General features: G+C 48.2%; 1 protein-coding gene and 1 long non-coding RNA gene across 4 annotated transcripts in view; both read left to right on the top strand.

Moving 5' to 3' along the window:
* LOC144156362 (protease-associated domain-containing protein 1) overlaps window positions 1–21,558 on the top strand; it is a 42,806-nt gene extending 21,248 nt beyond the window's left edge. For 2 of the 3 annotated variants that reach the window (XM_077688367.1, XM_077688369.1), the window contains exons 3-4: window positions 5,562–5,741; window positions 21,229–21,558. In XM_077688367.1, coding sequence (XP_077544493.1) covers window positions 5,562–5,741; window positions 21,229–21,517 — 469 coding nt within the window. In that variant the 3' untranslated portion in view covers window positions 21,518–21,558. The remainder of the gene's footprint in view (window positions 1–5,561; window positions 5,742–21,228) is intronic. The other variant, XM_077688368.1, reaches the window with a different exon arrangement.
* LOC144156363 (uncharacterized) lies at window positions 5,748–17,031 on the top strand. Its single transcript, XR_013319754.1, has 2 exons — window positions 5,748–9,097; window positions 15,743–17,031. It is a non-coding gene; the product is annotated as an uncharacterized LOC144156363 (long non-coding RNA).
* Window positions 21,559–25,911: the final 4,353 nt, after the last annotated feature.

Below are 25,911 nucleotides of genomic sequence, written 5' to 3' on the forward strand. Positions count from 1 at the left end.
CTCGGTCATTTCGTTGACTGCAATGGAATTCGCCCTCTGCCAGACAAAGTGAAGGCCATAATCGACTTTCCCCGACCTGAGTCCTTGCGCCAACTGCGCCGTTTCCTAGGGCTGGTGAATTATTACCGACGGTTCATCCCGGAATGTGCGGCCATTGTTCAACCTCTCGAAACTTTCCTTCAAACTTCCAAGTCTCCCGAGTGCTGTCTTGAATGGTCTGAAGCTGCTGATCACGCATTCACTACCACCAAGGAGCGCCTGGCCTCTTCTACCCTCCTCAAGTGCACCCGCGCCACAACGCTCCCACAAGCCTGATGGTAGATGCTTCCCACTGTGCGATTGGAGGTGTACTTCAGCAGCACATCCGCGGCAGCTGGCACCCGCTCGGTTTCTTTTCGAAGAAGCTTTCTCCCACTGAGCAACGGTACAGCACTTTCGGACGGGAACTCCTGGCGGCATACCTCGCTGTGAAGCATTTCCGCTTTTTCCTCGAAGGCCGCAGCTTCGTGATCTTCACCGATCACAAGCCTGTTACGGACGCCTTCAAGTCATCGAAGACTACATATTCACCCCGAGAGATGCGACATTTGGCTTATCTTGCAGAGTTTACGACGGACATTCGGCATGTCAAGGGAGTTAACAACATTCCAGCCGACGCCCTTAGCCGTATTTCCGCCATACAGCGCTCCGGTTTCAGTTCTCAGGAGTTGGCCCAAGCCCAAAGCGATGATGAGGAGCTCCGAACTCTACGTTCTTCAAACAGCTCCTCTCTGCACCTCGAGGACATTCTATGCCCTGATTCGGGAACCAGCATCGTTTGCGACATTGACCCGGTCTCAGGCCGCAGACGGCCGTACCTTCCTGCGTCTCTCAGGCGCATTGCCTTCAGCTCTATTCACCGTCTCTCTCATCCTGGAGTTCGTGCCTCACGGCGTTTGATTGCCGAGAGATACGTCTGGCCGGGCAGGAATACTGACGTACGCGCCTGGGCCCGTTCCTGCCTCGCCTGCCAACAATGCAAGGTCTCTCGGCGTACCACATCGCCTCTGGCTACTTTCCCACTACCGGACTCAAGGTTCTCCACAATTCACGTGGACCTTGTTGGCCCACTACCACCATCTAAGGGCTGCCGCTACATCTTGACAGTGATCGACCATTTTACCCGCTGGCCGGAGGCTTCTCCAATCGACGATATTACGGCTGAGACTGTTGCTTCCACGCTTATGTCGACGTGGATCGCCCGTTTTGGCGTGCCGTCGGAGATTATCACAGACCGTGGCCGCCAATTTGAGTCCACACTCTTTCGCCGCTTGACATGCCTACTCGGTGTTACTCAGCTTAAAACAACGGCCTATCATCCTCAAGCCAACGGCATGGTCGAGAGGTTTCATCGTCAGCTCAAGGCCTCGCTGATGGCTCACGAATCACCTGAGCAGTGGGCAGTTCACCTTTCTCTTGTGCTGCTAGGATTACGCACTGTCATTAAAGATGATCTTGGTTGTGCCGCATCCCAAATGGTCTACGGCACGTCTTTGCGATTACCGGCAGACTTCCTGGTCCCTCCACAGCCTCAAGGTAACCCTTCCTCTCCTGGCCCATCCTACGTAAAGGATTTAACCCGGTTTTTCAGCTATATCAGTCCCCAACCGCCACGGCCGTGTTCCACAAAACCCACTTTTATTCACCCAAGTCTTTCTGTCAGCCAATACGTTTTCATCCGTGTCGACAGTGCCCGCCGGCCACTTCAACCGCCCTACACCGGCCCTCATCTCGTCATTTCACGCGCCGAAAAGACGTTTACAGTTCGCGTTAACGGCCGCGACACTGTCATTTCCATCGATCGCCTCAAGCCCGCTTTCACGGAGGCCGACCCGCCTGCCTTCGACACCACCATCCACCACTCCACCCTGAACACCACCACTCTCCCCTCCGTTCGCAGCCCCACCCGTGAACATCCCAGCGCAAAGACTGTCCGTTTTGCCGACACTCCGTCTGAAGAGGGGGGGGCTATGTGGCGGCGCCCCAGCAGCTTGCGTCGTCTGCTGCCGCAAACGGGCACGTTCCAGCAACGTAAACGCTGGGGCTGAGCCACGAGTGGCGAGTGCTGACCACGTGCTTGCGGTGCGCGCTGGGCACGAGCGTGGAATAAAGCGGGGACCTCAGTTTGGGTCCACGGCGCTGTAGCGTGCAGACGTGTGTCTTCTCATCTCTCTGTCGCCGTCGCGACAACACGATTGAATATATGAGGCCCAAGTTCGTCACCGGGACGGACGAGATGTGTTATCTGTCGGATCGGGGAAGAGCGAGCAGCCTATTCTTCACCCTCGCCGTACGCTGCCGAAGCATGCGCGAACAATATGTTGTTAGGGGCGTGCGCAAATCAAGGCACCCTACGTGTTGAGCAAAGAAAGTGACCCCGGGCGCGAAACGCTCAATGTGATCCACTTAGCCGGCTTAAATGAAGGAAAGGACGGGGTAGCGATCTTGGAGGACACGCATGCGCACATCGATGTCTCGACACCAGTAAGGGAAACGTCAGGTGGCGCGGTGATGCCATTTGCCATGTGTTTGCGCGCCCTGGCTTGTTTTGCAGCTGGGTGTACTAATAACGACTGGGCAAGACTGTCACGTGAACGGATGGTGGGGTGGTCTTTACCAGCTCGGAGCAATGGACACAGGGAAGCCGTTGACTTGTTTAACAACATACATTTAATGCACACTCAAAAACCCTAACACAAAAGAACTCTATAATTAAACTACACTCAAACAATAAACAATCACACCTCTAACAATCCCAACCAACAATTCAACTCTCAACCCAAAAGGCTCTACAATAAAGTTCTACACAATCCGTCCGAATCAACTAATTCTATCACCCTCTAGGTGATCTCACTAAACCACAACTTCCTAGTTGTGTCCTATGCTTGCGTCCCTATTGGACTGGCCTACCCCGGTCGTCGGCGCTGACGTGTCGCACCCTTGCGTGGCCGCGACTCGGTGGTAGCCGTCGTCGTCTCGCTTCGTCGGTGCCGGCGTTCGATGCGCGCGGTCACTCCTTGGACGGCGTGGGCTCCGCGCGTCCTCACTTCTTTCCTCTGTGGCTACCCCCTGGTAGCCTCTCTCGCTGGAGGTCCTTGATGCCGGCGTTCGACGCGCGCCGTCATTCCTTCGGCGGCGTGCTTCCTCGGTGGCTACCCCCTGGTAGCCGCTGCCGCTGGAGGTTCCAGGTAGGCTCGGCCCGAACGTAGCCTTTCGAGGTCATCGAGATGAACGTTGACGGAGCGTGGACGCTGGCCGCTGGTGCCCGACCGATGCCGCTGGGGCCATGAAGACGCACGTTCGTGGTGCACCTAGGATGACGGTGCCGATGCGAAGTCGGCCCGCTCCCGCCCAGGCTCGGATGGCACGGTCGATGGCCTGGCCGCGTCCCCCTGGCTCGTTCGTTGAAGCGCACGTGCTCCGTTGTCTTGCCTCTCCCCTTCTCTTTGTGCGCCCCGCTTTTATACCCTCTGGGCTCTCCCGTTGGCTTCTTGCTTCTTCCCTGTCCTTATATGGCCATCTCGCCACTTGTCCCATGCGCGGCCTTCCCTGATTGGCCGACCAGTGCGCTGCCACCTTTGCCCATGATTCGTCGGCGCTGGCGCTTGCTGATTGGCGCGCACTTCAAATGACCGTTCCTTTGTTCTGTTTCCTCGTTTTGATGCGTCCCCCTCTCAGGGGGTGCCCTGACACATGACAAAGACGCTGAGGCAGACACGAGACCAACGACATCCAAGAGCCTCGTGATGCTCTACGTTCGCAACCGTTTGTAACACTGCAGAACGCTAACACAAATTGCATACATCCTGAGACCTCATTGGTTTTTGCTGCAGGTGTAAGTGTAAAAAATTAGTGCCTTTTAACAACTTATTACAAAATTTAAAGTTTCTAGTGGTTTCGTAACATATGGTGGCTAGCACTTTAGACTAAATTTGAAACAAAACAACTGCTTACTTTTCTGTTTGGTATTTTTGTGACGTCACCGGTAGTTTCTACTTCTAGAAGACGCTCGTGGCGCATCTGGCCTACTTGTGTTTATGCATGAAACGTTTTGATGCAAATGCTTACACGCATGGCAATATTTTTACTTTTTATGATCATCCTTATTCCTACTTAGTGCATAAGCGACTTCTGCGTATGTTTTTTATTTTATCTTTGTGAAGTCTCCGAAAGTTTGTTACTGCAGGGTTTTGGAGATGGAAAGACGCACTGTGCCGTGATGCATGCGTCCGCACGGGCCGGCGTTGCAACCTTTCCATTTAGTGTGGAAAAGGGCAAAAGTGAAGTAGTGTTTATTGTTCAGTCAGACCCTCGCCATTTTATCTTGTCGCGAGTGCCCTTGCCATTCCAAGGGTGCCCTGCCCACCAGGACGAGGGAACAGGCGATGCCCTGGCACAAGGGAGAGGGGAGCTGGCTTTCTTGTGCGGTGGGGGATGGGACCTGGGGCCACTCTTCCCCTCCCCCAGGAGGCTCGCTGTTTACGCTTGAAAAAACAAGTTGGTAAACAGTGGTACGTTCGTTGGTTGGATAAACACGAAGCATGTGCACGGTATTTTTGTTTAGTTAGAAGCATGTGTATTACTTGGTCAATAATGTGAATAATACGCTAGGATATTTTTTTCCTTTGTTTTGTAAACGTCAAACATTTATTTTTACTTTGTAATTTAGTCAGGTTTAGTTCAAGTTGTCTCTAGTTTCCTCTTAGTTTCTTTGCCTCTTAATTTCTTCCTACCCCCTTTTTTTTTAATTTGTCTATAGTCTTGTTAGGTGGCGAAAGAAGCTAAACCTTCTAGCTTAGGTGCAAGACAGACCATTTCGCCTGGCTCTGCTCTTCTTTTGGTTCTTGCTCATGGCTGTAATGGTGTTATTTTTCACTTGTCTGAAGTCTAGTTGGGTGCAGCTGCTTAAAAGGGATTAGAGCATGTGTCTTTTCTTTGTTGATTTATCACACGAGGCCACGGGACTGAAATACAACGTTGATCTGGTCAGTTCGTCCTGAGTTCTTTTTGCCTGTTTCTAATCGAACAGGCGTACAATTGCGTGGAACTCTGCACTTTCGAAAATGTGGGCCTTCACATGCTGAAGCTGCACCCGGACCAATGTTGACGCCACCACTCTCGCTTTTCCCCTTCCACCGTGGGCACCGTCCCGGGGGTCAGGGGCACCCAGCCTTGGCCACTGAGCAGCGGCCGCTGGTGTTTTGCAATTTCCCTTTGTTTGTTTGTATTTGCAACACGGGTTCAACTATCTTGACGAGGCATTGCACAGTTTGCTTTGAGCTACTCGGCAAAGGCTGCTTTGTGTTTTAAAAAACAGAGGCTGACGTCAGTGCAATTCTGTCACACAGAAAGACACATGGGCAGATCTGAGCAATGATTCGGGGCTGGATGGAGCATAGGGCTTCGACTGTGAGTGCGAGTTAAAAGTCGTCCAGCAGGCACTGTCTGATCTGGTGGCAGGGCAGCTGTGTGGGCGACGAGGCGGCTGCTGTACACGGGCTCTGGTCCCCCCCCCCGTGCAGGTGGCCCCGCTCTCCAACGTGGGCCTGGTGCTCTCCGAGCCGTGGCAGGGCTGTGCCAGCCTCGTCAACCGGCTGGAGGTGCGCCACAACGTGGTGCTGGTCGAGCGCGGGTCAGTCTGCCCCTCCTCTCTCGCCGGGTGGAGCTGCCATGGCTGCCGTGGGAGTGGTTGGCTGTCGCAAGTGAGCGGCCATGGCTGCTCGTCACGATCCCCAAGGCTCTGGTTGAGTTGCGCAGCAGCTCGCCTAGAAGAAAGTGCATGTTTTGTGCTGGCTGCTGCAGAGTTTGCGCTGCAAACTAGTTTGGCCCAGAGTCGAGGGGAAGCAGTCATCATCTTTGTACCACAATAGTTGCTCATGCCCAAAAGATTCAGTTGTGCTGTCGTCATGAAATTAGGGTTTATTTATAACAAATGGGTGGTTGTTTGGGTTGAGGCTCAACTGATGCTGCCAGAAAAACAGCTTGATTCGGGATGTGGTGGGCATCGCTTGCAATGAACTGTGCAGCAGAACTTCCTTGCCAGCGGACGGCCGTTCATAACAAACATTTGGTGGTATTTTTTTCTGAAAACTGACCTGCTGTGTTCACTAGAGCTGTTTTCCTGGCTCACAATATGTACAGTCCAGCCCACTTATAACGAACTTGACCGTCACGCTGAATTTGTCCATTATACCCCAAGTTCATTGTAAGTGTAAAAAGCATTTTCTGTGCGTGACAGCGGCATGCATACGACGCTGGATGCAGCCATAAGGCCAATGCCGCTCGCCTGCTGGAGTACATCTCCTGGCCCAAGAAGAAATTAGACAAGCGGGAAAAATAGCTCGTAAATTTCACAGGGGCCGTAGTGCTTCCTGGTCGACAGGTCGGCATCGATCTTGGAGCTCGGGATCTTCTCTCTGCGTTTAAAAATTGTAGAGATTGTTGACTTGGACTGATCGTATTTCTTAACCAGGTTTTTTTTGCTTCCTGCCTCAAGTCGCTCACAATGTAAGAGGAGAGCAATCGACACTTCATGGGCACTTCTGACGCGTTTGGGCTTCGTAGCACGCGTTTCCGCTGGCTTCCTGTTCTGTTTCGCTTTCCCCTGGGCTGAACTGGAGAGGGACGCAGGAGCGCGTATGCGTGGGGACTGCCCACACTCATGGGTAGCTGACTGTGTGGCCCTGGAAAATGGGACAGGCTGGACTGGAGAAACGCACGGGCCTCGCAGGTGTTGGCACGGGCCGACTGAGCTCCCGTTCTCTCCCCCGTCTCGCCTCATCCCTCCGCCTGCAGACAGACGGGAAGGGGGGCAGCGGGGAGCCCGTGGTGACGGCCTTTTTTCTCTCCATTTTTTCCCTGTGGATTTTTTTTCTTTTTGCTGGCTGCAAATAGTTCTGTGTAAAAAGGGTGATCCCCATGCAGTTCATCGGGCACGTTGCATTCGCGGAAATCTGATCAAGTGGCAGCTGTGAGCGCCAGGCGCGGTTGGGAAATCATTCACTGTACCCGAGTTGTGCCCTTGCGCCAGTTCGTTACATCTGAAACAAAATGTTGTTGCCTCGGTGCATGCTGCGTTCGTTGCGACTGCGGCCGTTATAAGAGAGCTCGACTGTATAGGGAGGGTTGTTTGTTTTCTTCTGGTTTTATATTTTGTTAAAATCAGGGGAGTTAAATTGGGTGCTGTTTTTCAAACTAATAATAGGAGAGAAATTGAGGTGTTTTGTAAAACCATTCGGAAATTGGGGGTTTTTCGGCTTAAATCTACAGAGGTACTGAGTAGCACATTCAGCAGTTTATTCTAGAAGGTGTCACGAGCTTCTTAGCTTGCTTTAAGCTGGTTATCAGGGCGGCATCAGGGTTTCCAGCAGACGCTCTCCCAAATGTGGCATTTGTTTGGAAATGAATCAGTGAAGGGGACAGTGGGGAGCATCGGTTTGTCGCTCGTCCTTGTCTCTCTCTGAAGTGCCGGCATGCGCAACACGTCGGTCTCCATTCGAGACCTGCCTGATCGCTGAGCATGCCTCGGCCGAGAGAAAGAGTGTTGTTCTCTCGAGACAGCACCGCTTCCACCCGCTGGGCACAGCCGTGCCGGTGCGGCGTGTGCCCGCCTGAGGTGGCGAGGGGCAGAGCCGTGCCGATACTCGGTGAGTTCGGACGCTGTGTTTGTGGGGCTTGTTCCCAGCAAGTGCGGGTTGGGAACAGCCGACACTTTGAAAAGGTCCATTCAAAGAGGAATCGGGTTTAACCAGATTCTCCTGAAACATGCTTGGGGTGTAAAAATCTGGGAAAAGAAAACAAACAACACTAAATATATATCAGTAAAACCCCGTTACAACAGATCTGCTTACAACAGACATTTGGATACAACATACTGATTTGAAATGCTTGGTTGGTCTTCCTATCTGTACCATTGATTAAGCTTCCTTTACTGCAGATTCTGTTACAACATACATTCGGATACAACAGACCAGTTTGAAAGGTTAGCAAGTCCACGTTTGCATCTCTAAAGTGGACTTTTCAAGTGCAGGCAACCAACCATTCATTTGTTAGGTACGTTTTCAGAGTTTGTGCTTCTACCTCACACGTGTGATCAAACAAAAGCAATTTGCAACAATTAAAAATAATTGTGAATTAGTAGAAGTGAAACTTCTTGCACCCACTTGCAGTATGCACAAGTGCGATGTCCTGGCAGTCAAGTGATAGGATTTAGAATTTAAGTGTTATAGTGCAACAGATGAGACGCTTATATATGAAAGTTACCATCATTAAAACAAACGTTTTCCCTCATACATTATAGACAGCTAAATCTCCAAGCTTAGCAATGAGATCTTTACTTGCATTTCATTTATATTCCTGTGAAGACAATGGAAATGCGAGTGTAGGTTGAAGACGTGAAAGAGTAATATTAGTATGAGTGAATCAAAAGTTTGAGGGGGTGCAATACAACAGGAGCCCAACAAATGTAAGAAGTCATCCATGTGATTTTGTGATGTGCTTCGCAGTGTCACAAGAGGAAGAAACTGCTGAAAAACACAAGTCATCCTGAGGGTTCGTTGGCCTAAAATACCAACCTGTCTAAGTTGTAACTGAATCTTGTGAAATGACCAGCATACTTTTAGTATTGTGTGATTTCTTTTTAACAGTCGAAAAGTCCAAACTCTTGTTATAACAGACTTCATCCATGATTCCGTAAAAGGCTGTAGTAACAGTATTTAGATTGTTCATACTTCTTTTATAGCAGACTGAAATCGTGATCGCTATCATGGTCTGTTGTAACGAGGTTGTACTGTATATCAGTATCACCTATAATATTCGGCATTAATAATTGTCTCAATCATCAATTTTAAGAGATTTTATAGTATTTCTTTAATATAAATTGGAGGAGGTTAAAAAATTGGTCTGAATAGAGGGAGTTCATTTGTTCAGGTTAACTGAGTTGGATGGTCGTGCACTGTGGCGTTTTGCAGCAACTGTTGACCCTGCAGTGAGTGACATGTTCCAGTCACATGAAGTGCCACCCGATTGCAGTGCCACACGTGTTGCATTGCTTGCAAAGGTGGGTCAGCCTTGAGGCGGTGCAAGAGGAGGGTCACTGCTCCTTGAAGGCAAAAGAATGCGGCTGCAGGAGTGGCGTCCCAGTGAGGTCAGGCGCTGCGGCATGCCACTCGCAGGGTAGCTGCGCCTGAAGTAGTTGGGCTCCACCTCCCCCCTGCGATGTCGCGTAAAAGAATCTTTGGCGCAGTACGTAAAAGGCGGAATGCCTGTTGCCGGTTCTCGATAGTGAATGGCTGTTGCATCTCAGTGGCATTATTCCAGCAGTCTAGGTATTGGGGCAAAGTGGCTGAATCTCAAAAGAGAAAGGAGGAAAATTGGCGAAAAGTAGGAAACCCAGCGTGGAGTCAGAGCCAGGGCGCTGGAGTTAAAAGTAGCCATTGAGAACACATTCGCGCTTTCAACGGGGGATAACGAAGACTGTGAGGACATGCGGTAACCCAACAGTGACGATCAGTGTCAGCAGCAGAAGCAGCATGTAGGAAAGAAGCTGGTAAACTAACTCGGAAAATGAAGGAACTTGTTGCAAACATGAAATTGTGAAATGCGGTGGGTCATATTAGCCTGGTGGAGCTGTCAAAATTGCTTGACAGAAGCAAAGTGAATGACATCCATGCAAAGAACTTGGCAGTGATCGAGGAAACACTGAAGAGAGGAGGATTCGTAAAAGCAACTAAAGGGTAGACATCAACAAATATAGAATGTACGCTCTGAGACCAGCACATTAACATTTCCCAGACACATGAACGGGGTGATACAAGTAGCAGAACGATTCTACACGAGGCTATATGCTAGTGCTATTGCACCAGGGGACACACTATGGGACCTGCAAGCTTCACGTGTGAGGTCTCGAAGGAGTGCTGACTGCACAACTTCTGGCGTTGACGCTGATATCTGCTGAGGATATACATTGGCTGCATTCCAATTCATAGACAGGTAGACAGCTTACGAAGCAGTCTCATTAGACGTCTAAAGGAATAAGAATTGGAATGGCACAGCGGTCACAAAGGCAAGACGAACTCGGACGACAGCCTCGTAGCAGACACGTTCAGTGACGCAGCCACAGGTTTCGTAAGTAATATTACCGTTATGACAACAAACATTACGTGATTTAAAAATTAATCTTCGCCACTAGTAAATTATACTAAATATTGCAATAAAAGAACAAGTTAGTTTGTAACAACATTAATGGGCAAAAAGGTGGTGCTGGCGTTACTTGATAGTTTGGACAGGAAGATAGCCTGCATTGTTGCTGACTTGGGTGCTGTCTCCTCTCCTCGAAGCAATCTTCGTTGACTGCCTCGTTCGAATTGGAATGGGGCTTAACATGGCGGACTGCCCGTGAAGACGACAACGAAGCTGTCTAAAGGGTGAATGGGAATGCACTCATTCTCCTGTGGAGGAAAGTTTGACATCCACCTCAGTGCAGCTGTACAGCTATTCATTGTCATGTGGAACGGACGATTTGGCATGCATTTTAGTGAAGCGTGCAGAGGCCAGGCGACGCTGGGAGCAGTTCATCGACGGCTTGAAAGGGCACACAAGCGCTCGAAGCGTGTCGACCCTGTGTTACTATCTTCAACGAAGTTGTTAGGCTTCCTTATTAAGGAAAAAATACGACCTAAAGCATTTTTTAGGCTCGTTTGGTCGATACAATGACCTATACAAAATATTGCGAGCTCAGCCAATCGTAGGGTGTGTGGGGCATTGTGTCATGTCTAGAGGCTTCGGGTGTGACGTAGGCAGTGGTGCATTCGCTTGTATTTGTAGATGTAAAAATTGAATAACTTATTTCTGCACCGATCCTGATAAATCTTTTTGCGTCTGTATCTGAACAACACGAAGAGTGAATGTAGGGCCCGAGAAGTACCTGTTAGAAAAGTGCTGCAGGGGTCCTTTAAAGGAGCCATGAAGAGAAAACAAAAGTTTGTTTTATTCGAAAGATTAGGTGTTTCATAGTACCCCAAGTGCTTTCCCGGAAGCAAATGATGCTTTATTCACTGAGAAATAAGGCAATTTAAGCCAAAATTTTAAATCTCCCGCTAAAATTGCACATTCCGTGATGTGAACAATGGCGTCATACGAGCCGGTCCATGAAACAGATACTTAGTATGTCGACTCCATATAGCACCCACACGCGGGAGTCGACCGAGACGGCGGCCATTTTAAAAATACTAGTAAAACTTAGTGCACCCGCAGCCCTAGTCATGGAATCGCCTCATCCGGAGAACAAAACTCTCGCCGAGGAGCTTGGGCTTGCATTTAACAGCCTCACACCACTTGAACGCTCAATGCTTCTAAGTGCACGAGCGGCAAGAGTTGTGGGATACGCGGTGGACGGGAAAGCGACCATTCCGCGATAGCCACAACAGACGAACGCCCAGCCGTCGGCACCGCTGCCTCGTCAGCCCCGTCGCGACGGACGAATACAGACTGGTACGTATGTGCCGTATTTTCAGTTTCAGTAGCAGTATCGCTTATGCCAGTTGGCCGGTGTCGTGTATGGAAAGCCGTTCGCTCGAGCTCTCTGCTCCGACCAGAAAGATTCGAGCGTCAATGCGCGGTGTGTACGGCAATTTTTTTCCCCAAGGTCAGAGCGATTTGACGAAGTCGGCGACGAGCGCCAGCATGTCCGGGTCCCTGCCGTAATCACTTCCTCGGAAATGAAGCGAGCACACTCGTACTTCCTTTAGCTCTCTTTCTCCTCCGTTTGCAAAGTTCACAAAACGTAGCCACTTGCTTCGCTGAGGTTTGTCGTTGGGCAGCACATGAAAGGAGATCTCACCGGCGGGGATGTCGCACTCCCTCAACGATTTGCCCGTACTACATGGGCATTTCAAAACACAGCAACGAAATTTCATTGTAAAGTACTCGAACAAACTGAAGTTTTCAGTGGTTGTAAACTGTAAACGAGCTCGTAACGACAGCAGCAAGCCAACACGACCTCCATACCGAAACCTGTGCGACGAGTGGCACTATCTCGTTGCTGCTCTGTGTTCCTTACTCCCCTTGTTTCTATTTTTACCTTTGCTGGTTGGCGATATGACGGCCAACCTCCTGTGAAGGGATTACGATACCAAGCAAGGTCGCGGCTGTGCGTGCTGGGACGGTTCGTTGGCCCCGAAGAGCCTTGAACCCGAAAATTCGTCTGCGCGACGGTGGCGACGGCGAGATGTCGAGTTCGGCTGGCGGTAGTTTCGTACACATTGGCATACACGCTTGTGTGTTCGTTCGGAACTTCAACCGTTTACTCCACCGTTCTTTGTCGTAAAAAGAGTGTGCAGTATGTTTCACGGGCATTTAGCTCGCTATGCAAACTGTAAGCCCTGCCTAACATGCGTTTGTTTTTGCCGGCCTCCGCCAATCGCAGAGCATTCTCGAGTGACATCATAGGTTCTGTTGCGGAAAATGAGCTGGTGGGTCGCATGGTCATTTCCTTTTTTCCTAATTATGTAGCTTATTTGAGCGAAGTTTGCGTTATAAGTGGTGTCGTTATGGTTCTAACGAGGCAATCTTTCGAATGAACCAAACTTGTGTTTTCTCTTCATGGCTCCTTTAAGAAACAGCACTACGTAGAATGAACCAAACTCGTGTTTTCTCTTCATGGCTCCTTTAAGAAACAGCACTACGTAGTCTGCAGTCTGCCCCCTGCCATAGCCAGGGAAATGTGGGATCTTTTGCTCACACTGCCTGTGCATATGAGAATGCATATGCAATGCTGAAAAACCCCTTGTTCGTTGAGTTACGCCCTCCGAACTACAGTTACTGCAGCAATTACTTCACAGCATGGAACTGGGCGACTGTACTCCTAGTCTTGTGGCACATGTAGCAGTTGCTCAGTGCGACAACTATCTAGATGGAGCGTTGCTGCGAGAATTTTTTTGGCAAAGGCTCCCTTCAAGCGTCCACATGGTCCTCGCTGCGTCAGAGAAGAAAGCGGTCGCTGAGCTTGCCAACCATCTGGTAGCGATCACCCCACCCCCACTTGTGGCTGCTGTGCAAGAACAACAGTCTTGAGATGAACATCAAGTGCCTCGGGCAATTTCTCGACTCACCGAGACGGTATTATCAGGTTTGAGGGCAAGAAAGGCACAAACACTGAGCCAAACATGCCGCTATCACAACCTCAATATATGCTGGTGTCATCAGGGGTGCGGAAATGCTGCGCATGAATGTGTTCCACCCTGCGCGCACTCAAGAAACAGTTGCACTGGGGGCAGGCAGTGCTGCTGTGTTGCCTTCAAGTCGTCCCTCCGTATTCTTTATTGCCGACCACAATAATGGGATTTGTTTCTTAGTCGACACAGGTGCAGAAGTGAGCGTGACACATCGGCGTCACAAACCAAGAGAAAGAAACCTAGTGCGTCACCACTGCAAGCTGTTGATAACACGGCGATAGCAAGATATGGCTGTCAGTTCCTCGCGTTTGTGCAAAACGTTTAGTGGGGTGTTCATAGCTGCTGATGTCAAATTCGGCACACTTGGCACAGACTCTCTGCAATACTTGGGTCTGTTGGTCGATGTCTGCAACAAGCTGGTTCAAGATCCTGTCTCGTGGAGCAGTACAAGGCAAGCTGTGTTGGCACCCTCCTCTGAGCCGACCTTGCCTTAACCATCTGGAGAATTGTGCTTCCCGGCCGTAATGCAGTCGACCCTCGCAAATTCCAACTCAAGGGGCCCGAAAATTTGTTCGGATTAAAAGAAGCTCGAATTAAAAAGAGAGCTCACTGAATGTGGGACCTGCAGTGGCACATGTGCAATGAGCAAACACACGAGTGGGAAGTACACGGTGTATTTGTGCGTATTTACATTTCAGACTACACCATACCGATCATTAAGAAATGTAGTCTGTTAACTCTTTCGTTACCGCGGGAAATTGACCGATTTTTAGGGGTCTAAGAAAACATTTTTTTCTGTGCTAGACATATTGGTTAGGCACATATTGCAGCGACATAGAATGCAGATGATTCAACGCCTTTTCTAAAGACACCAGTTTAATAATTTTTTAGAATAATCAATAATGATTGCGAAAGAAATTATCAAAAGCAAATTTTTGCCCAGTCAAAGAAAATAAAACAAGTTGTGATAGCAAACCACCAGTAGAAGAAAAAATTTGGTAAACATTTCGAAAATCCACCCTAGAAAAAAAATTGATTTGCTCGGAACAATTTGACAAATATGAAAGAAAATGCCTGCGCGCTAAGGTTCCGCGCCTTGTGGTGAAGCCCAACCTGTATTTAAAATCGGGCAATTTTGGATGGTTCTCTGGAAGAAATCTGGTGGTTTGACATTATTAAAGACGCCAATTAGCCCCCCCGTGATGTAAAAACACTTTGGCAGTGATTACGGCCAGCACAAGATTCAAGGCAAGCAAGCGATGCTAAGAAATCCGCTTGGAGTTGAAAACCAAACTCGATGGTGGATGCTTGTTGATGTTCTGATTGTCACCTATCAGTCACAACTTTCATTTGCAGTTTATTATCATATTCTGACTCACTATTGTAGCCCTGCTTCCAGGATAAAGTGCTGTGCACTAGAATCATGCCCAGCAAGCTTCTACCAAGCAGCAGTCTCACTATGAAAAGATTTCAGCACTATGAGCTCCTGCATTGCAGCGCCACCCAACATTCTCGAAAAGAAACAATATTAAGCCTCTTCGAGTCTATGTCAGAATAGACAGTTCTGTTAATTAAGAAGCGGTACTAGACATCCTCGTTAAGAAATGGAACTGGCTCATGAACAGCTGGCAGTGCTCAAGGCCGATTGGAAGCACTCTCCTCACCTGAACTAATATCTGATGACCTTGTGCTATCTTTCGACTTTTGGCTGAAGCTGTTATCACAGAAGTAAGGTGTGGGGGAAGTGGAATCGCGAGCGGCGTGCATTTTCCGAGGAACAGTGGCGGGCGACGGAGGCAGCATGGCCAATCGGCTTGAAGTTGGGTAACTGCGTAGTGGCGCCAAATGTGAATTTCGCAGCGCAAGCACGAAATGGAAACGGCTGGAAACTGACTGAAAATGCCAGGTCCACTTGTTAGACATGCGAGGGACCTTCAGAAATCAGCTTATAAAGCTACCCTTTCTCTAGTGAATAGCTGGGGTCATTTTCATGTAATTATCACCTCTGAATGATGTCTTATTAGAAAACTGACAACATAATTTGGTATTTGACTTGTTAAGAGCCTTCTGAAAAAAAAAAAAAAAAAGGTGATGCAGCATAACCACGAGTGACATACTTTTGTGTCAAGTGCAGCAGCCACGCCTCCTTTAGCGAAAACACATGCACCTAAGCTGGCAAGAAATGCCGTCAAAAATCTCAATGCCGTCGGAGCGGGAAAATTTAAACTGATTCTAAAAGTGCAGTGCCTACACTAACCACTGGGGGGGCGCATTAGGTGTACGAGAAACGACTACAGCATGTCGAAATGGGCAATACAAGGCATCGATCAGCGGTGGTCGATTCGAACAGGCGTGGCCATTTCCGGTCCCTCGGTGGGCCCCCGGCTCGCCCTGGTGCTCGGAAACGTCACACCGCAACGGGCACACTCTGAACGAGGCTAAGTGCAGAGCACCTCGCTGCGCAAAGTTGCGATGGCTCTCTGGCGCCGCGGCTTTTTTCTGCAAATGCTTTTTTTTTTTTTTTTTCGCAGCCAGGTGAGGAGGCTACGGATCAACACGTGATCTGTTGGTGGGCTGGTTCGTGTTCAATGGCTACGGCAGATGGAAAGGGCAGAGCCGCTCCCGCCATGGCTGCACTGGACTCGGAGGAGAGGGTCTAGTTCGGCTGTGCCCCGGCAATGCGGAAAATTGCCACGTGATTCGAGGCATTTTTGGGGCACGGCTGGAACCATCACAGATGCTTGCGCGTTCGAATTTACGGGCATTTTCGGCCATTGAACTACGGTCAGACCCCGTTGATAATGAAATCCCACAAGTACGAAATTCCTGCGGCAGCGAAATATTTCTGGATCCCTGGCAAACGTCAATAGAAGCCCATGTATTTCATATCTCGCAGCACCAAAATGTTTCTGGAAAGCAATCTTGCGTTAACGGTATTCGCCTCAAGTCGGGTCGGCAATTTGTCCACCCATTTAAGGCCAACAGTGTCCAAAAAGTGCTCCAAGTGCATTTTTCAGACCCCAAGTGCGTAAACTTCTGCCACAGCACGCCTGTCTGGCTGCTGCCTGATTTGTTTACAAAAGAGACCATGCAGCACGAGGACACCCCCAGGGGGCGACACCCAGTGACTCGCGACGCGTCTTTGGCTCGTGCAACGCTAGCCAGCTGTTCGTGCAACGCTAGCCAGCTGCAACGCGCGGCTGTTCGTTGTGTGCTAGCCACGTTAGTTGTGTGTGCGATGATCGGCACATGTGCTAAGATGCCTCACCAGCCCAAAAGCACAAGTTTTTATCGCTTCAAGATAAGGCAGCCATCACTGCCCGAGTCGGTGGCCCAAGCAAAGGAAGGGAGGATAGTGCCAACAAGTTTGGAACCACGTGCAGCTTTCTCTGTACCATTTTGAAAAGCAAGGCTGCCACTCTAATGGTGCATGTGCGCAAAACAAAACAGTGATGGCTACGGCCTTTCCGTATTTTGACAAAGCATTGCTCACTTGGTTTTCTGAACAGCATCGGAACAGTGAGAAGCCACTGTCCGGCAAAGTTAGTCAACAGAAGCTGGAATTAGCTTGCATGCTCGGACGTACTATGGGCCGAGGACCAAGTTCATATGCAAGCAAACTGTGTGCCTCCGGGCACAGTGTTGGGCTGCACACTGTTTATTGTAAAAATGAACTTGCTTGGGAAGACACTGCTACCAACAATTTCTTACTCTATATACGTGGATGATGTGCAAACGTCTTTCAAGTCCTGTAATCTGTCCATCTGCGAATGCCAAATGCAGTTTTGGGTTAATAAACGTGCCCACTGGGCAGATCAAATTGCTTTTAAACTTAATCCTGCAAAAAGTACCTGTATTGTATTTTCAAACAGGTGCAGGATCCACGCGGACCCCGACATTAACTCTTTCGCTACCGCGCCTATTCAAAATCGATCAACTTGATCGATACCTTGGGAGCGTCTTTTCATATCGTTCCAGGCGTTGCTCGAACAAGTAAAGCTGTTCGGAGTTGCATCAGAAAATGGCCTTTCAAAATCAGTTTTGTTTTCATTTTTGCAACGGAAACGTGATTTTTGACACGCTTTTGAATCACCTGGGTGTGGAAAAGGGACGTGGTCATCGCGCGTCACTGCTACCAACGAAGAATGCGTGCCACTCGTAATTATTCTGCACCAGCGTTTGTTATTTGCTATCGGAGCATGAATGGTGAACCAGCAAATGATTTTCAATCGTCAGGTTCGTGCTCTGACAGTAATAATCCCAGAAATCGGCTGAAAATGTCAAGCAGCGCCTGTTTGCAAAGCTACTTTATGATTTTAGGCAGCTTTATTGCCTTTACACACGTTGTTCTAAGTTCTGTGGTAGTTCTACTTACCCCAGGACCATTCGCGAACAGTTTACAACAGTTTCAGTTTCGTTTCTGCATCGCAAAATTCATATTTAGCACTACTGCGCAGTTACCCAACTTCAAGGCTACCTGCCATGGCGCCTTGAGCGTCCGCGACTGATCCTCGAACAAAGCACGCCACTCCTGATTTCCCCCACCCTAACCCGATTTCTGTGATAAGAACTTCCAGATGCAAGTCAAAAGATCACACCCATTCGCCAGATATCTGTTCCGCCGAGGACAGCGCTTCAAACCGGACTTGCACTGCCAGCTGTTCGCCTTCCAGTTTCGTTTCCATATGAGGGTATATCCGGGTGTCTAATGTTGCTGCTTAGTTGAACTGTCTATTCGGACGGAGTCTCTAATAAGTTTTTGTACTATTTCATTTGAAAAATGTTAGGTGGCACTGCAATGGAGAAGGCTTGTTGTGCTGATCTTTTGTATCGCGCAACTGCTACTCGGCCAAAGTTCGCAGGGCACAATTCTAGCGCATCGTACCTCATTTTTGCAAGCAAGGCTACAATTGCGAGTAAGAAGATGATAATAAAGCTCAACTTTCTGTTTTGAGAGATAACTGACTGTGAACGACAACAAGCATCAGTCACGGCGTTCCGTTTTCAACTTTATGCATGTTTTTTTCCGCATCGCGTGTTTGTCCCAAATATTGTGCCCGCTGTAAATGCAGTCAGTCATTGACAAGATGTTTTTATGTCATTTGGGGCAAATTGGTGCCTCTGATGATGTCAAACCGCCAGATTTATTCCCGGGAGCCACCCGAAATTGCACATTTTGACTTGGAGGATGGGCTTCATCGCATGACACAAGCACTGCGCGTGCGAACATTTTTTTTTATATCTGACAAACTGTTCCACACAAGTTGACATTTTTTCTAAGGCGTGTTTTTGAAATGTTTCCCTACGAAATGTACATTCTAATTTTTTTCTACTACCGGTGGTTTGATATACACAACTCCTTTTGTATAATTTTTTTCGACAACTTGACAAAAATTTTGATTTTGATATTTTTTTGACAACTATGTTATATAAAAACATTTAAAAAACTGGTGTTATTGGAAAGGCCATTAAATAATCTGCATTCTGTGTTCCTGTAATTAGTGCCTAAACATTTTTTTTAGCAGAAAAAATGTTTTCTTGAACCCCTAAAAATTGGTCAATTTTCTGGCGGCAGTGAAAGAGTTAAAGGAAATCTAAAGGGTGGCAACAAGTTGGCCTGTATTGATATGTTAGGGTGCTGAGAATCCAAATACACTAATCTTGCATTTAGCAGAAACATGCGACGACTCCCCGTACACTTTTGGGCACTACAGTTTGTGATGTGACAAGTTGTGAATGGCGAGAGTTCATTGGAGAAGCGTCTATAAATGTTTTCCTCAAATAAACAGTTCCTAAGTGGTTGAGTACGTGAAATAAATGTAAATTAAGACTTTAAAAAACAGACTACCGCTTTTATACATTACGAGACAGGCTTCTTCTCTCACGCTTCAGAGTTGGCCATCATTGTTTCAGTTTCGTTTTGGAAAAGCATTGGTATTCAATTAATGAAGTCAAAAACCTACCACTGTGAACTTCCGAGCTTCTGCAACCAAGATCCCTGGCAGGAGGCGTGTCGTGCCTGGTTGGAACCTTCTCGCCCGGGTTAGGGTACTTGCTGCCAGGGCTTATCCCAATTTGTGCTTTTCGGTTCGCTGCTAGCCGCTGTTGATAAATAATCCGTAAATCGTACGCACATAGCTCCACCATTGTTTGGGCTGGGCGGAGCCTCGGCCACGAAAACTACTCGAGACTGGTGCGGGCAGCTAGTGTGTATTTCACGCCAGGTTGGTGCTGTGCGTGAGAGAAGAGAATGATGAGGTGAGATGAAGGCTCCCGCTTGAGCAACGCCTAGCCAGGCAGCCGCGGTTGCGCGGTGTGTATTTGAAACGGTGCTTGTTGCTGGTCCGCTCGCTGTCGGCGGGATGTGGTCTGGGCGGGCATACTGGCCCCTGGGGCGGTGAAAAGCATTTCTCGTTCCGTCGGTGACAAAAAATGAAAGTCAAAGCCAGCTTCCTTGGTCAAAGAAACCTTCTCGAGGGGGTCGGCCATAGCTTGGCGACGTAAAAGCTACCCTTGCCAGGCTGAGAACGCCTAGATAAGGCCTAGGCCTCACCGGTGCCTCGCTCCTACTTTGTGGCGGGAAATGAAAGGCAAGCGGGAGAGATAAATTCCAGCTTTTTTTACGGATTTTCTGGAAATAACGTATCGTTGCACGTCGAACAAAAGCTGAGAGTGGTACAAAACAGAATTTTTCAGTTAAAATATTATTCAGACTTTAGTTTCCCTGAATGGTGACTCCACTCCTGTGAGAAAGGAACAGAAGTTCTTGGGCGTAGTGCTGGATGAAAAACTTGCATTCATTCCTCTTATTAAGCAACTTAGACATAAATACTAAAAACAATCTTAAAATCCTTTCACACTAGCCCTATGGGGCAGGCCAAAAACTCCTGCTGCATGTTTTTACCAGCTTACCGTGGTGCCCCACTTGGGCTGTGGGAGTGTGGTGTATAGGTCAGCACTCGACTCGGGGCTGCACTTGAGCCGTGCCTCACATCGGGCGCATTTGGCACTATCCCCGCACAGAGCCTATACGTCGAGTCCGATAAATGGTTTCTAGATCACCATTGAACATATGTGAACTTTTTATGCGCGTTCAGAATTTCGTCAATAACCCACCATCCTTTAAACCCATCATTTGTGATACAACCACGTCCCGGCTTATTAAATCGTCTATTTCTGCTCCGTTTTCACACACAGTGAGAGGAGAAGCATCTGAACTGGTTGTGTCCTTTTTAGACACCTGTAAAACATCTCCTACCAATCTTTTACCGCCATGTATCATGCTACTTGTCGTTAATGAAAATGATAAAAACCGGGTGCTGAGAACTGCAATTCTGCAGCGCTTTTTGTTTCTGCCGGAGAAATGCAAGTGTGCAGAATTTTTTAGCAATGCATCAAAAACTGCCCTTACCTTGTAATGTGTTGCATTCAGACCCGATTTTAGTATGTATGAACTCCAAAAGCAGCATTTTTACAGCAAAAGCCTATGCCATTTTTCTTGTTTTAAATTACATACATAGTTCATGATATTCCCATGTCTATCATTTTCACATATATTCCTTGACCACTGCATACGCATTATTATCCAGGAAGTCTTGTAAAAACCACATTATCTAATGTATAAAGCTATTACCATATCAGCATATGCATTTAACCTCCAAGTGACTGTGTGCTGTGTTCCGGGCTACTCGGGAATGGCCGGGAATGAGATTTCAGATCAAATGGCCGCTACTGCTGCACTTGCGAATCCACTGGACATAACAGTACCACACTAGCCCCAAGCCACACATCAGACTTTGGTAGGACATGGCAAGCAGACTGGAGTGCACACACCAACAACAAGTTACGCATAATAAAACCGCTTTTGGGACGATACACTACTGACTCGCACAACCGATTCATTGAAGTTGCCCTAGCTAGATTACGGATGGGCTGCACACGTTCGACCCACTCTTCTGACCCCTGGGCAGCAGCAGGTGTGGACAGCAATCTGAGCTCAGAGTGGCTGCTCTCGCAGGGGCTGCTCGTTCCTGAGCAAATGTGTGGAGGCCGGCCGCGAGGGAGCCCTGGCAGTGCTGGTGGCGGACAGCGACGCAGCCAACGACGACCAGTATGTGGACATGATGGACGATAGCACGGGCCGCAACTGCAGCATCCCTGCAGCCTTCCTGCTGGGCAAGGACGGCTACATGATTCGTCGCGGCCTCGAGGCACACAACCTGCGCCGAGCCCTCGTCAACATCCCCGTCAATGTCAGTGGCCTGCCCGCACATCGGCTACGCCAGCCACCGTGGCTCGTCTGGTGACGGGCAGGACGTGCTGCAATTATATTTTTTCTACTTCAAAAGTTGTCCTTTCTTCCAAGATCGTAATGGCAACTGGAAGAGCCACTGTCGCCCAAATGTCGCATGTGCACGCAGTGCACTTTCACTGCTGAAGTCTGTGCTTAAGCGGACCAAACATACTGCAAGCAGAAAAATGAGCTTTTATGGGAGGAGTGTCTGTACACTGGGGCTTTTGAGCGCGTCTTGCAACACGACACCATGGCGCGTGGTGGTATGATGGACCCGGTGGCACCAGTGACGAGTCGAGACGGGAAGCCACTGTCGGAGGCTGTCGCGCCCCCGTCAAGTGCCGGCTCCCTCTGCACGGCACGCGGGGACCGTGTCTCCCCTCTCCATGGTCAGCACATCAGTGGCACTAATCAATGCGGGTACTGTAGGCTTGGTCAGTCAGCACTGGGCTGCCTGAAACACTAAAAACCACGTCGCTGACCACGAAATTATTTTCCCTGAAGGGTTTGTGGTCAGTGGTTGCTAGGTAATAGACAAGGCATGCCAAGGTCGAGCGGGCATCAGCGCCACCTGTGATGTCTGCATTAACTCCATTCTAAACCTGTGTGTACAGTGACGACAACAGCGTTCAGCCATGCTAAAAACAAGCCGAGTGTGTTGGTACTGGGCACCATTAAGCAGTAGAAACATTTTGGGTGACCGGGAAAATGTTTACTGCAAGCGACACCACTGTGTAATCAATTGCAAGTGGCGTGTGCCAAGCTCCGGTGGCTGTCAACACCACCTGTGACATCCCTCCAGCACTGGGATAACCCTATTGAACACTAACGTGTGCCGGAGAGGGACATGAATCAGCAGCATTCAACCATATGTAAAACAAGCTCAGTGTATCGGCGCTCGATACCCCGAAGCAGTAAGACGTGCACTGACTGGGAAATAATTTTCACTCCCAAGGGGTTGTAAGCGACCGCTCTATAATCGGTTGCAAAGGACACATGCCAAGTTCCACGTGTCACCTACGTCTACAGCACTGCAGTAGCCATATTTTGCATTATCTATTACCCATGGGGACATTTAAATCCAGCAACAGCCTTCAACAATCTAAAAATGTTACAAGCTCAGCGTGTCGGCATTGGGAGCAGTGTGACATTAAAAACATTGGTGCTTGTCGGGGAATAATTTTTCCAGCAAAGGCTATATGGTAAGTGACCGCTTTATAATCAATCGCAAGTGTTGCTTGCCCAATTCCAGCAGCCATCAATGCCACCTATCATGTTGTTAGCACTGCAATAACCTATGTTAACACCTTTCTATAACTTTCGTCAGAAAGTGATGTCAATCAGCAGGCTTCAACCATATAAAACACACTCTGTGTCTGCACTGGGTACCATAAAATGGGAGAAACTTTGTTGCTGACCGGGAAATAATTTCTACTGGAAGGTGTGCGAGTGCACTGTATAATCCAGCACAGGTGATGTCACCAGCAGGGCAACCTGTGGCATGTCTGGCACTGCAGAGGCCCCGTTTGGCCGACCTTCTATAACCGGCATCGGGCCATGACATCGGCCGTCATTTAAGCCATATACCAAACAAGCTCAGTGTGTCGGCAATGGGTACAGCAAAGAGTAGAAACATTGTTGCTTTTTGCAGAATAATTTTCATGGCAAAAGGGTATCTGGTAGGCCGCTGGTGTATAATCAATTGCAAGTGACGCGTGGAAAGTTCCAACTGGCCTTCAATGCCACCTATGACAGCACTGCAATAACCATTTTAAAACACTTATCTTACAACCTGCCTCTGACAGGTACATCAATCAACAGAATTCAACCATATACCAGACAAGCTCAGGTGTCGGCACTGGGTATTGTGGAACAGTAGAAACATTGTCACTGAATTGTCAGTAGTTTTTGCTGCAACGGGTGTGAGGCCACTGATGGTAGGGTACCTAATAAATTACAAATGGCACGTGCCAAATTCCAGCGGCTATCAGTGCCACCTATGACTTATCTTGAGCACTGCAATAACCATAGGTCGGCGTACTCACTCGTGAGTACACTCATTTGTAATCATTTGTACTCAAACTCACGAGTGAGTACGATGATGAGTGATCACACACCCAGAAAAAAACTGAGTACGATGACGAGTGAGAACAGGGTTAAGTCCACTACTCGTGAGTACAGTACTCATGAGTACACTACTCATGAGTATGAGTACTCATGAGTACAGTATTCATGAGTATGAGTACTCATGAGTATGAGTACTCATGAGTGAGTACTCAGTACTCATGAGTATATAGTACTCATGAGTACACAGCACTCATGTTACAATACTCAAGAATACTGTTTTTGCGAGTGCTTGCACTGTTGAGTATATGAACTCCTGAATACAGTAGTGCAAACAGTAGTGCAAACAAGAAAACGGATGACAAAAGCTGCCACCCGAAGACACGCAGAAAAACGCAGTTTACGGCCACAGCTGCACCGTTAAGCCCCGAGCTCCCCTGAGCCCGACCCGGCCTGAGAACAAGAGGAGACGCCAGACGCAACGCGAGTGCTTACGTTCCGTTTCGCTTTCTCACATGTAGTTGCCTTCGCGCAGTAAGTCGCCCAACGACAGTGCACCGCGTCAGACGTTTTCTTCCTCTGTCCTGATTTATATGTAACGTGTGTTTTTCTAATCAATTAAACAATTTATTTTTTTCTAATTAGTTTTTCATTCGAGCTTCGACCTAGCTAACAGTGCAGATAAGTTGATTATTCGTTGGTAATACAAATTGAGTACTCATGAGTACAGATTGAGTACTCATGAGTGCAAAATGAGTAGTACTCATGAGTGCAGAATGAGTAGTACTCATGAGTACAGATTCAGTACTCATGAGTACAGATTGAGTACGAATACTCGTGAGGACAAATGAGTTTGAATACAAGTGAGTACAATTACAAATGAGTATTTGATGAGTGAGTACGAGTGATTTTGTGAACAGATGAACTTTTTGAGTATGAGTTTGATTGAGTACCGCGTGAATGAAAAAAATTGTGATTGAGTTTGAGTGAGTTCTTTCTGTTTTGCCGACCTATGGCAATAACCATACTTTATAAACTTTGTGTAATGTGCCTCTGATGGAGACATCAACAGCTTTCGACCATATAAAAACAAGCTCAGTGTGTCGGCACTGGGTACTGTGGAACAGTACAAACATTGTCACTAAATGGTCAGTAGTTTTTGCTGCAACGGGTGTGAGGCCACTGATGGCAGGATACCTAATAAATTACAAACGTCACGTGCCAAATTCCACCGGCTATCAGTGCCACCTATGACTTATCTTGAGCACTGCAATAACCACATTTTATAAACTTTGTGTAATGTGCCTCTGATGGAGACATCAATCAACAGCTTTCGACCATATAAAAACAAGCTCAGTGTGTCGGCACTAGGTACAGTGCAACAGTAGAAACATTGTCACTGAATGGTCAGTAGTTTTTGCTGCAACGGGTGTGAGGCCACTGATGGGAGGATACCTAATAAATTACAAACGGCACGTGCCAAATTCCACCGGCTATCACTGCCACCTGTGACTTATCTTGAGCACTGCAATAACCGTATTTTATAAACTTTGTGTAATGTGCCTCTGATGGAGACATCAATCAACAGCTTTAGACCATATAAAAACAAGCTCAGTGTGTTGCACTGGGTACTGTGGAACAGTGGAAACATTGTCACTGCATGGCCAGTAGTTTTTGCAGGAACGGGTGTGAGGCCACTGATGGCAGGATACCTAATAAATTATAAACGGCACGTGCCAAATTCCAGCGGCTATCAGTGCCACCTATGACTTATCTTGAGCACTGCAATAACCATATTTTATAAACTTTGTGTAATGTGCCTCTGATTGAGACATCAATCATCAGCTTTCGACCATATAAAAACTAGCTCAGTGTGTCGGCCTTGGGTACTGTGGAACAGTAGAAACATTGTCACTGAATAGTCAGTAGTTTTTACTGCAACGGGTGTGAGGCCACTGATGGCAGGATACCTAATAAATTACAAACGGCACGTGCCAAATTCCAGTGGCTATCAGTGCCACCTATGACTTATCTTGAGCACTGCAATAACCATATTTTATAAACTGTGTGTAATGTGCCTCTGATGGAGACATCAATCAACAGCTTTCGACCATATAAAAATAAGCTCAGTGTGTCGGCACTGGGTACTGTGGAACAGTAGAAACGTCACTGAATGGTGAGTAGTTTGCTGAAACGGTGTGAGGCCACTGATGGCAGGATACTTAATAAATTACAAACGGCACGTGCCAAATTACAGCGGCTATCAGTGCCACCTATGACTTACCTTGAGCACTGCAATAACCATATTTTATAAACTGTGTGTAATGTGCCTCTGATGGAGAC

This window comes from Haemaphysalis longicornis, unplaced genomic scaffold (assembly GCF_048455015.1).
Source record: "Haemaphysalis longicornis isolate Haplotype H1 unplaced genomic scaffold, Haemaphysalis longicornis Haplotype H1 scaffold_1, whole genome shotgun sequence".
Lineage (NCBI taxonomy): Eukaryota > Metazoa > Arthropoda > Arachnida > Ixodida > Ixodidae > Haemaphysalis > Haemaphysalis longicornis.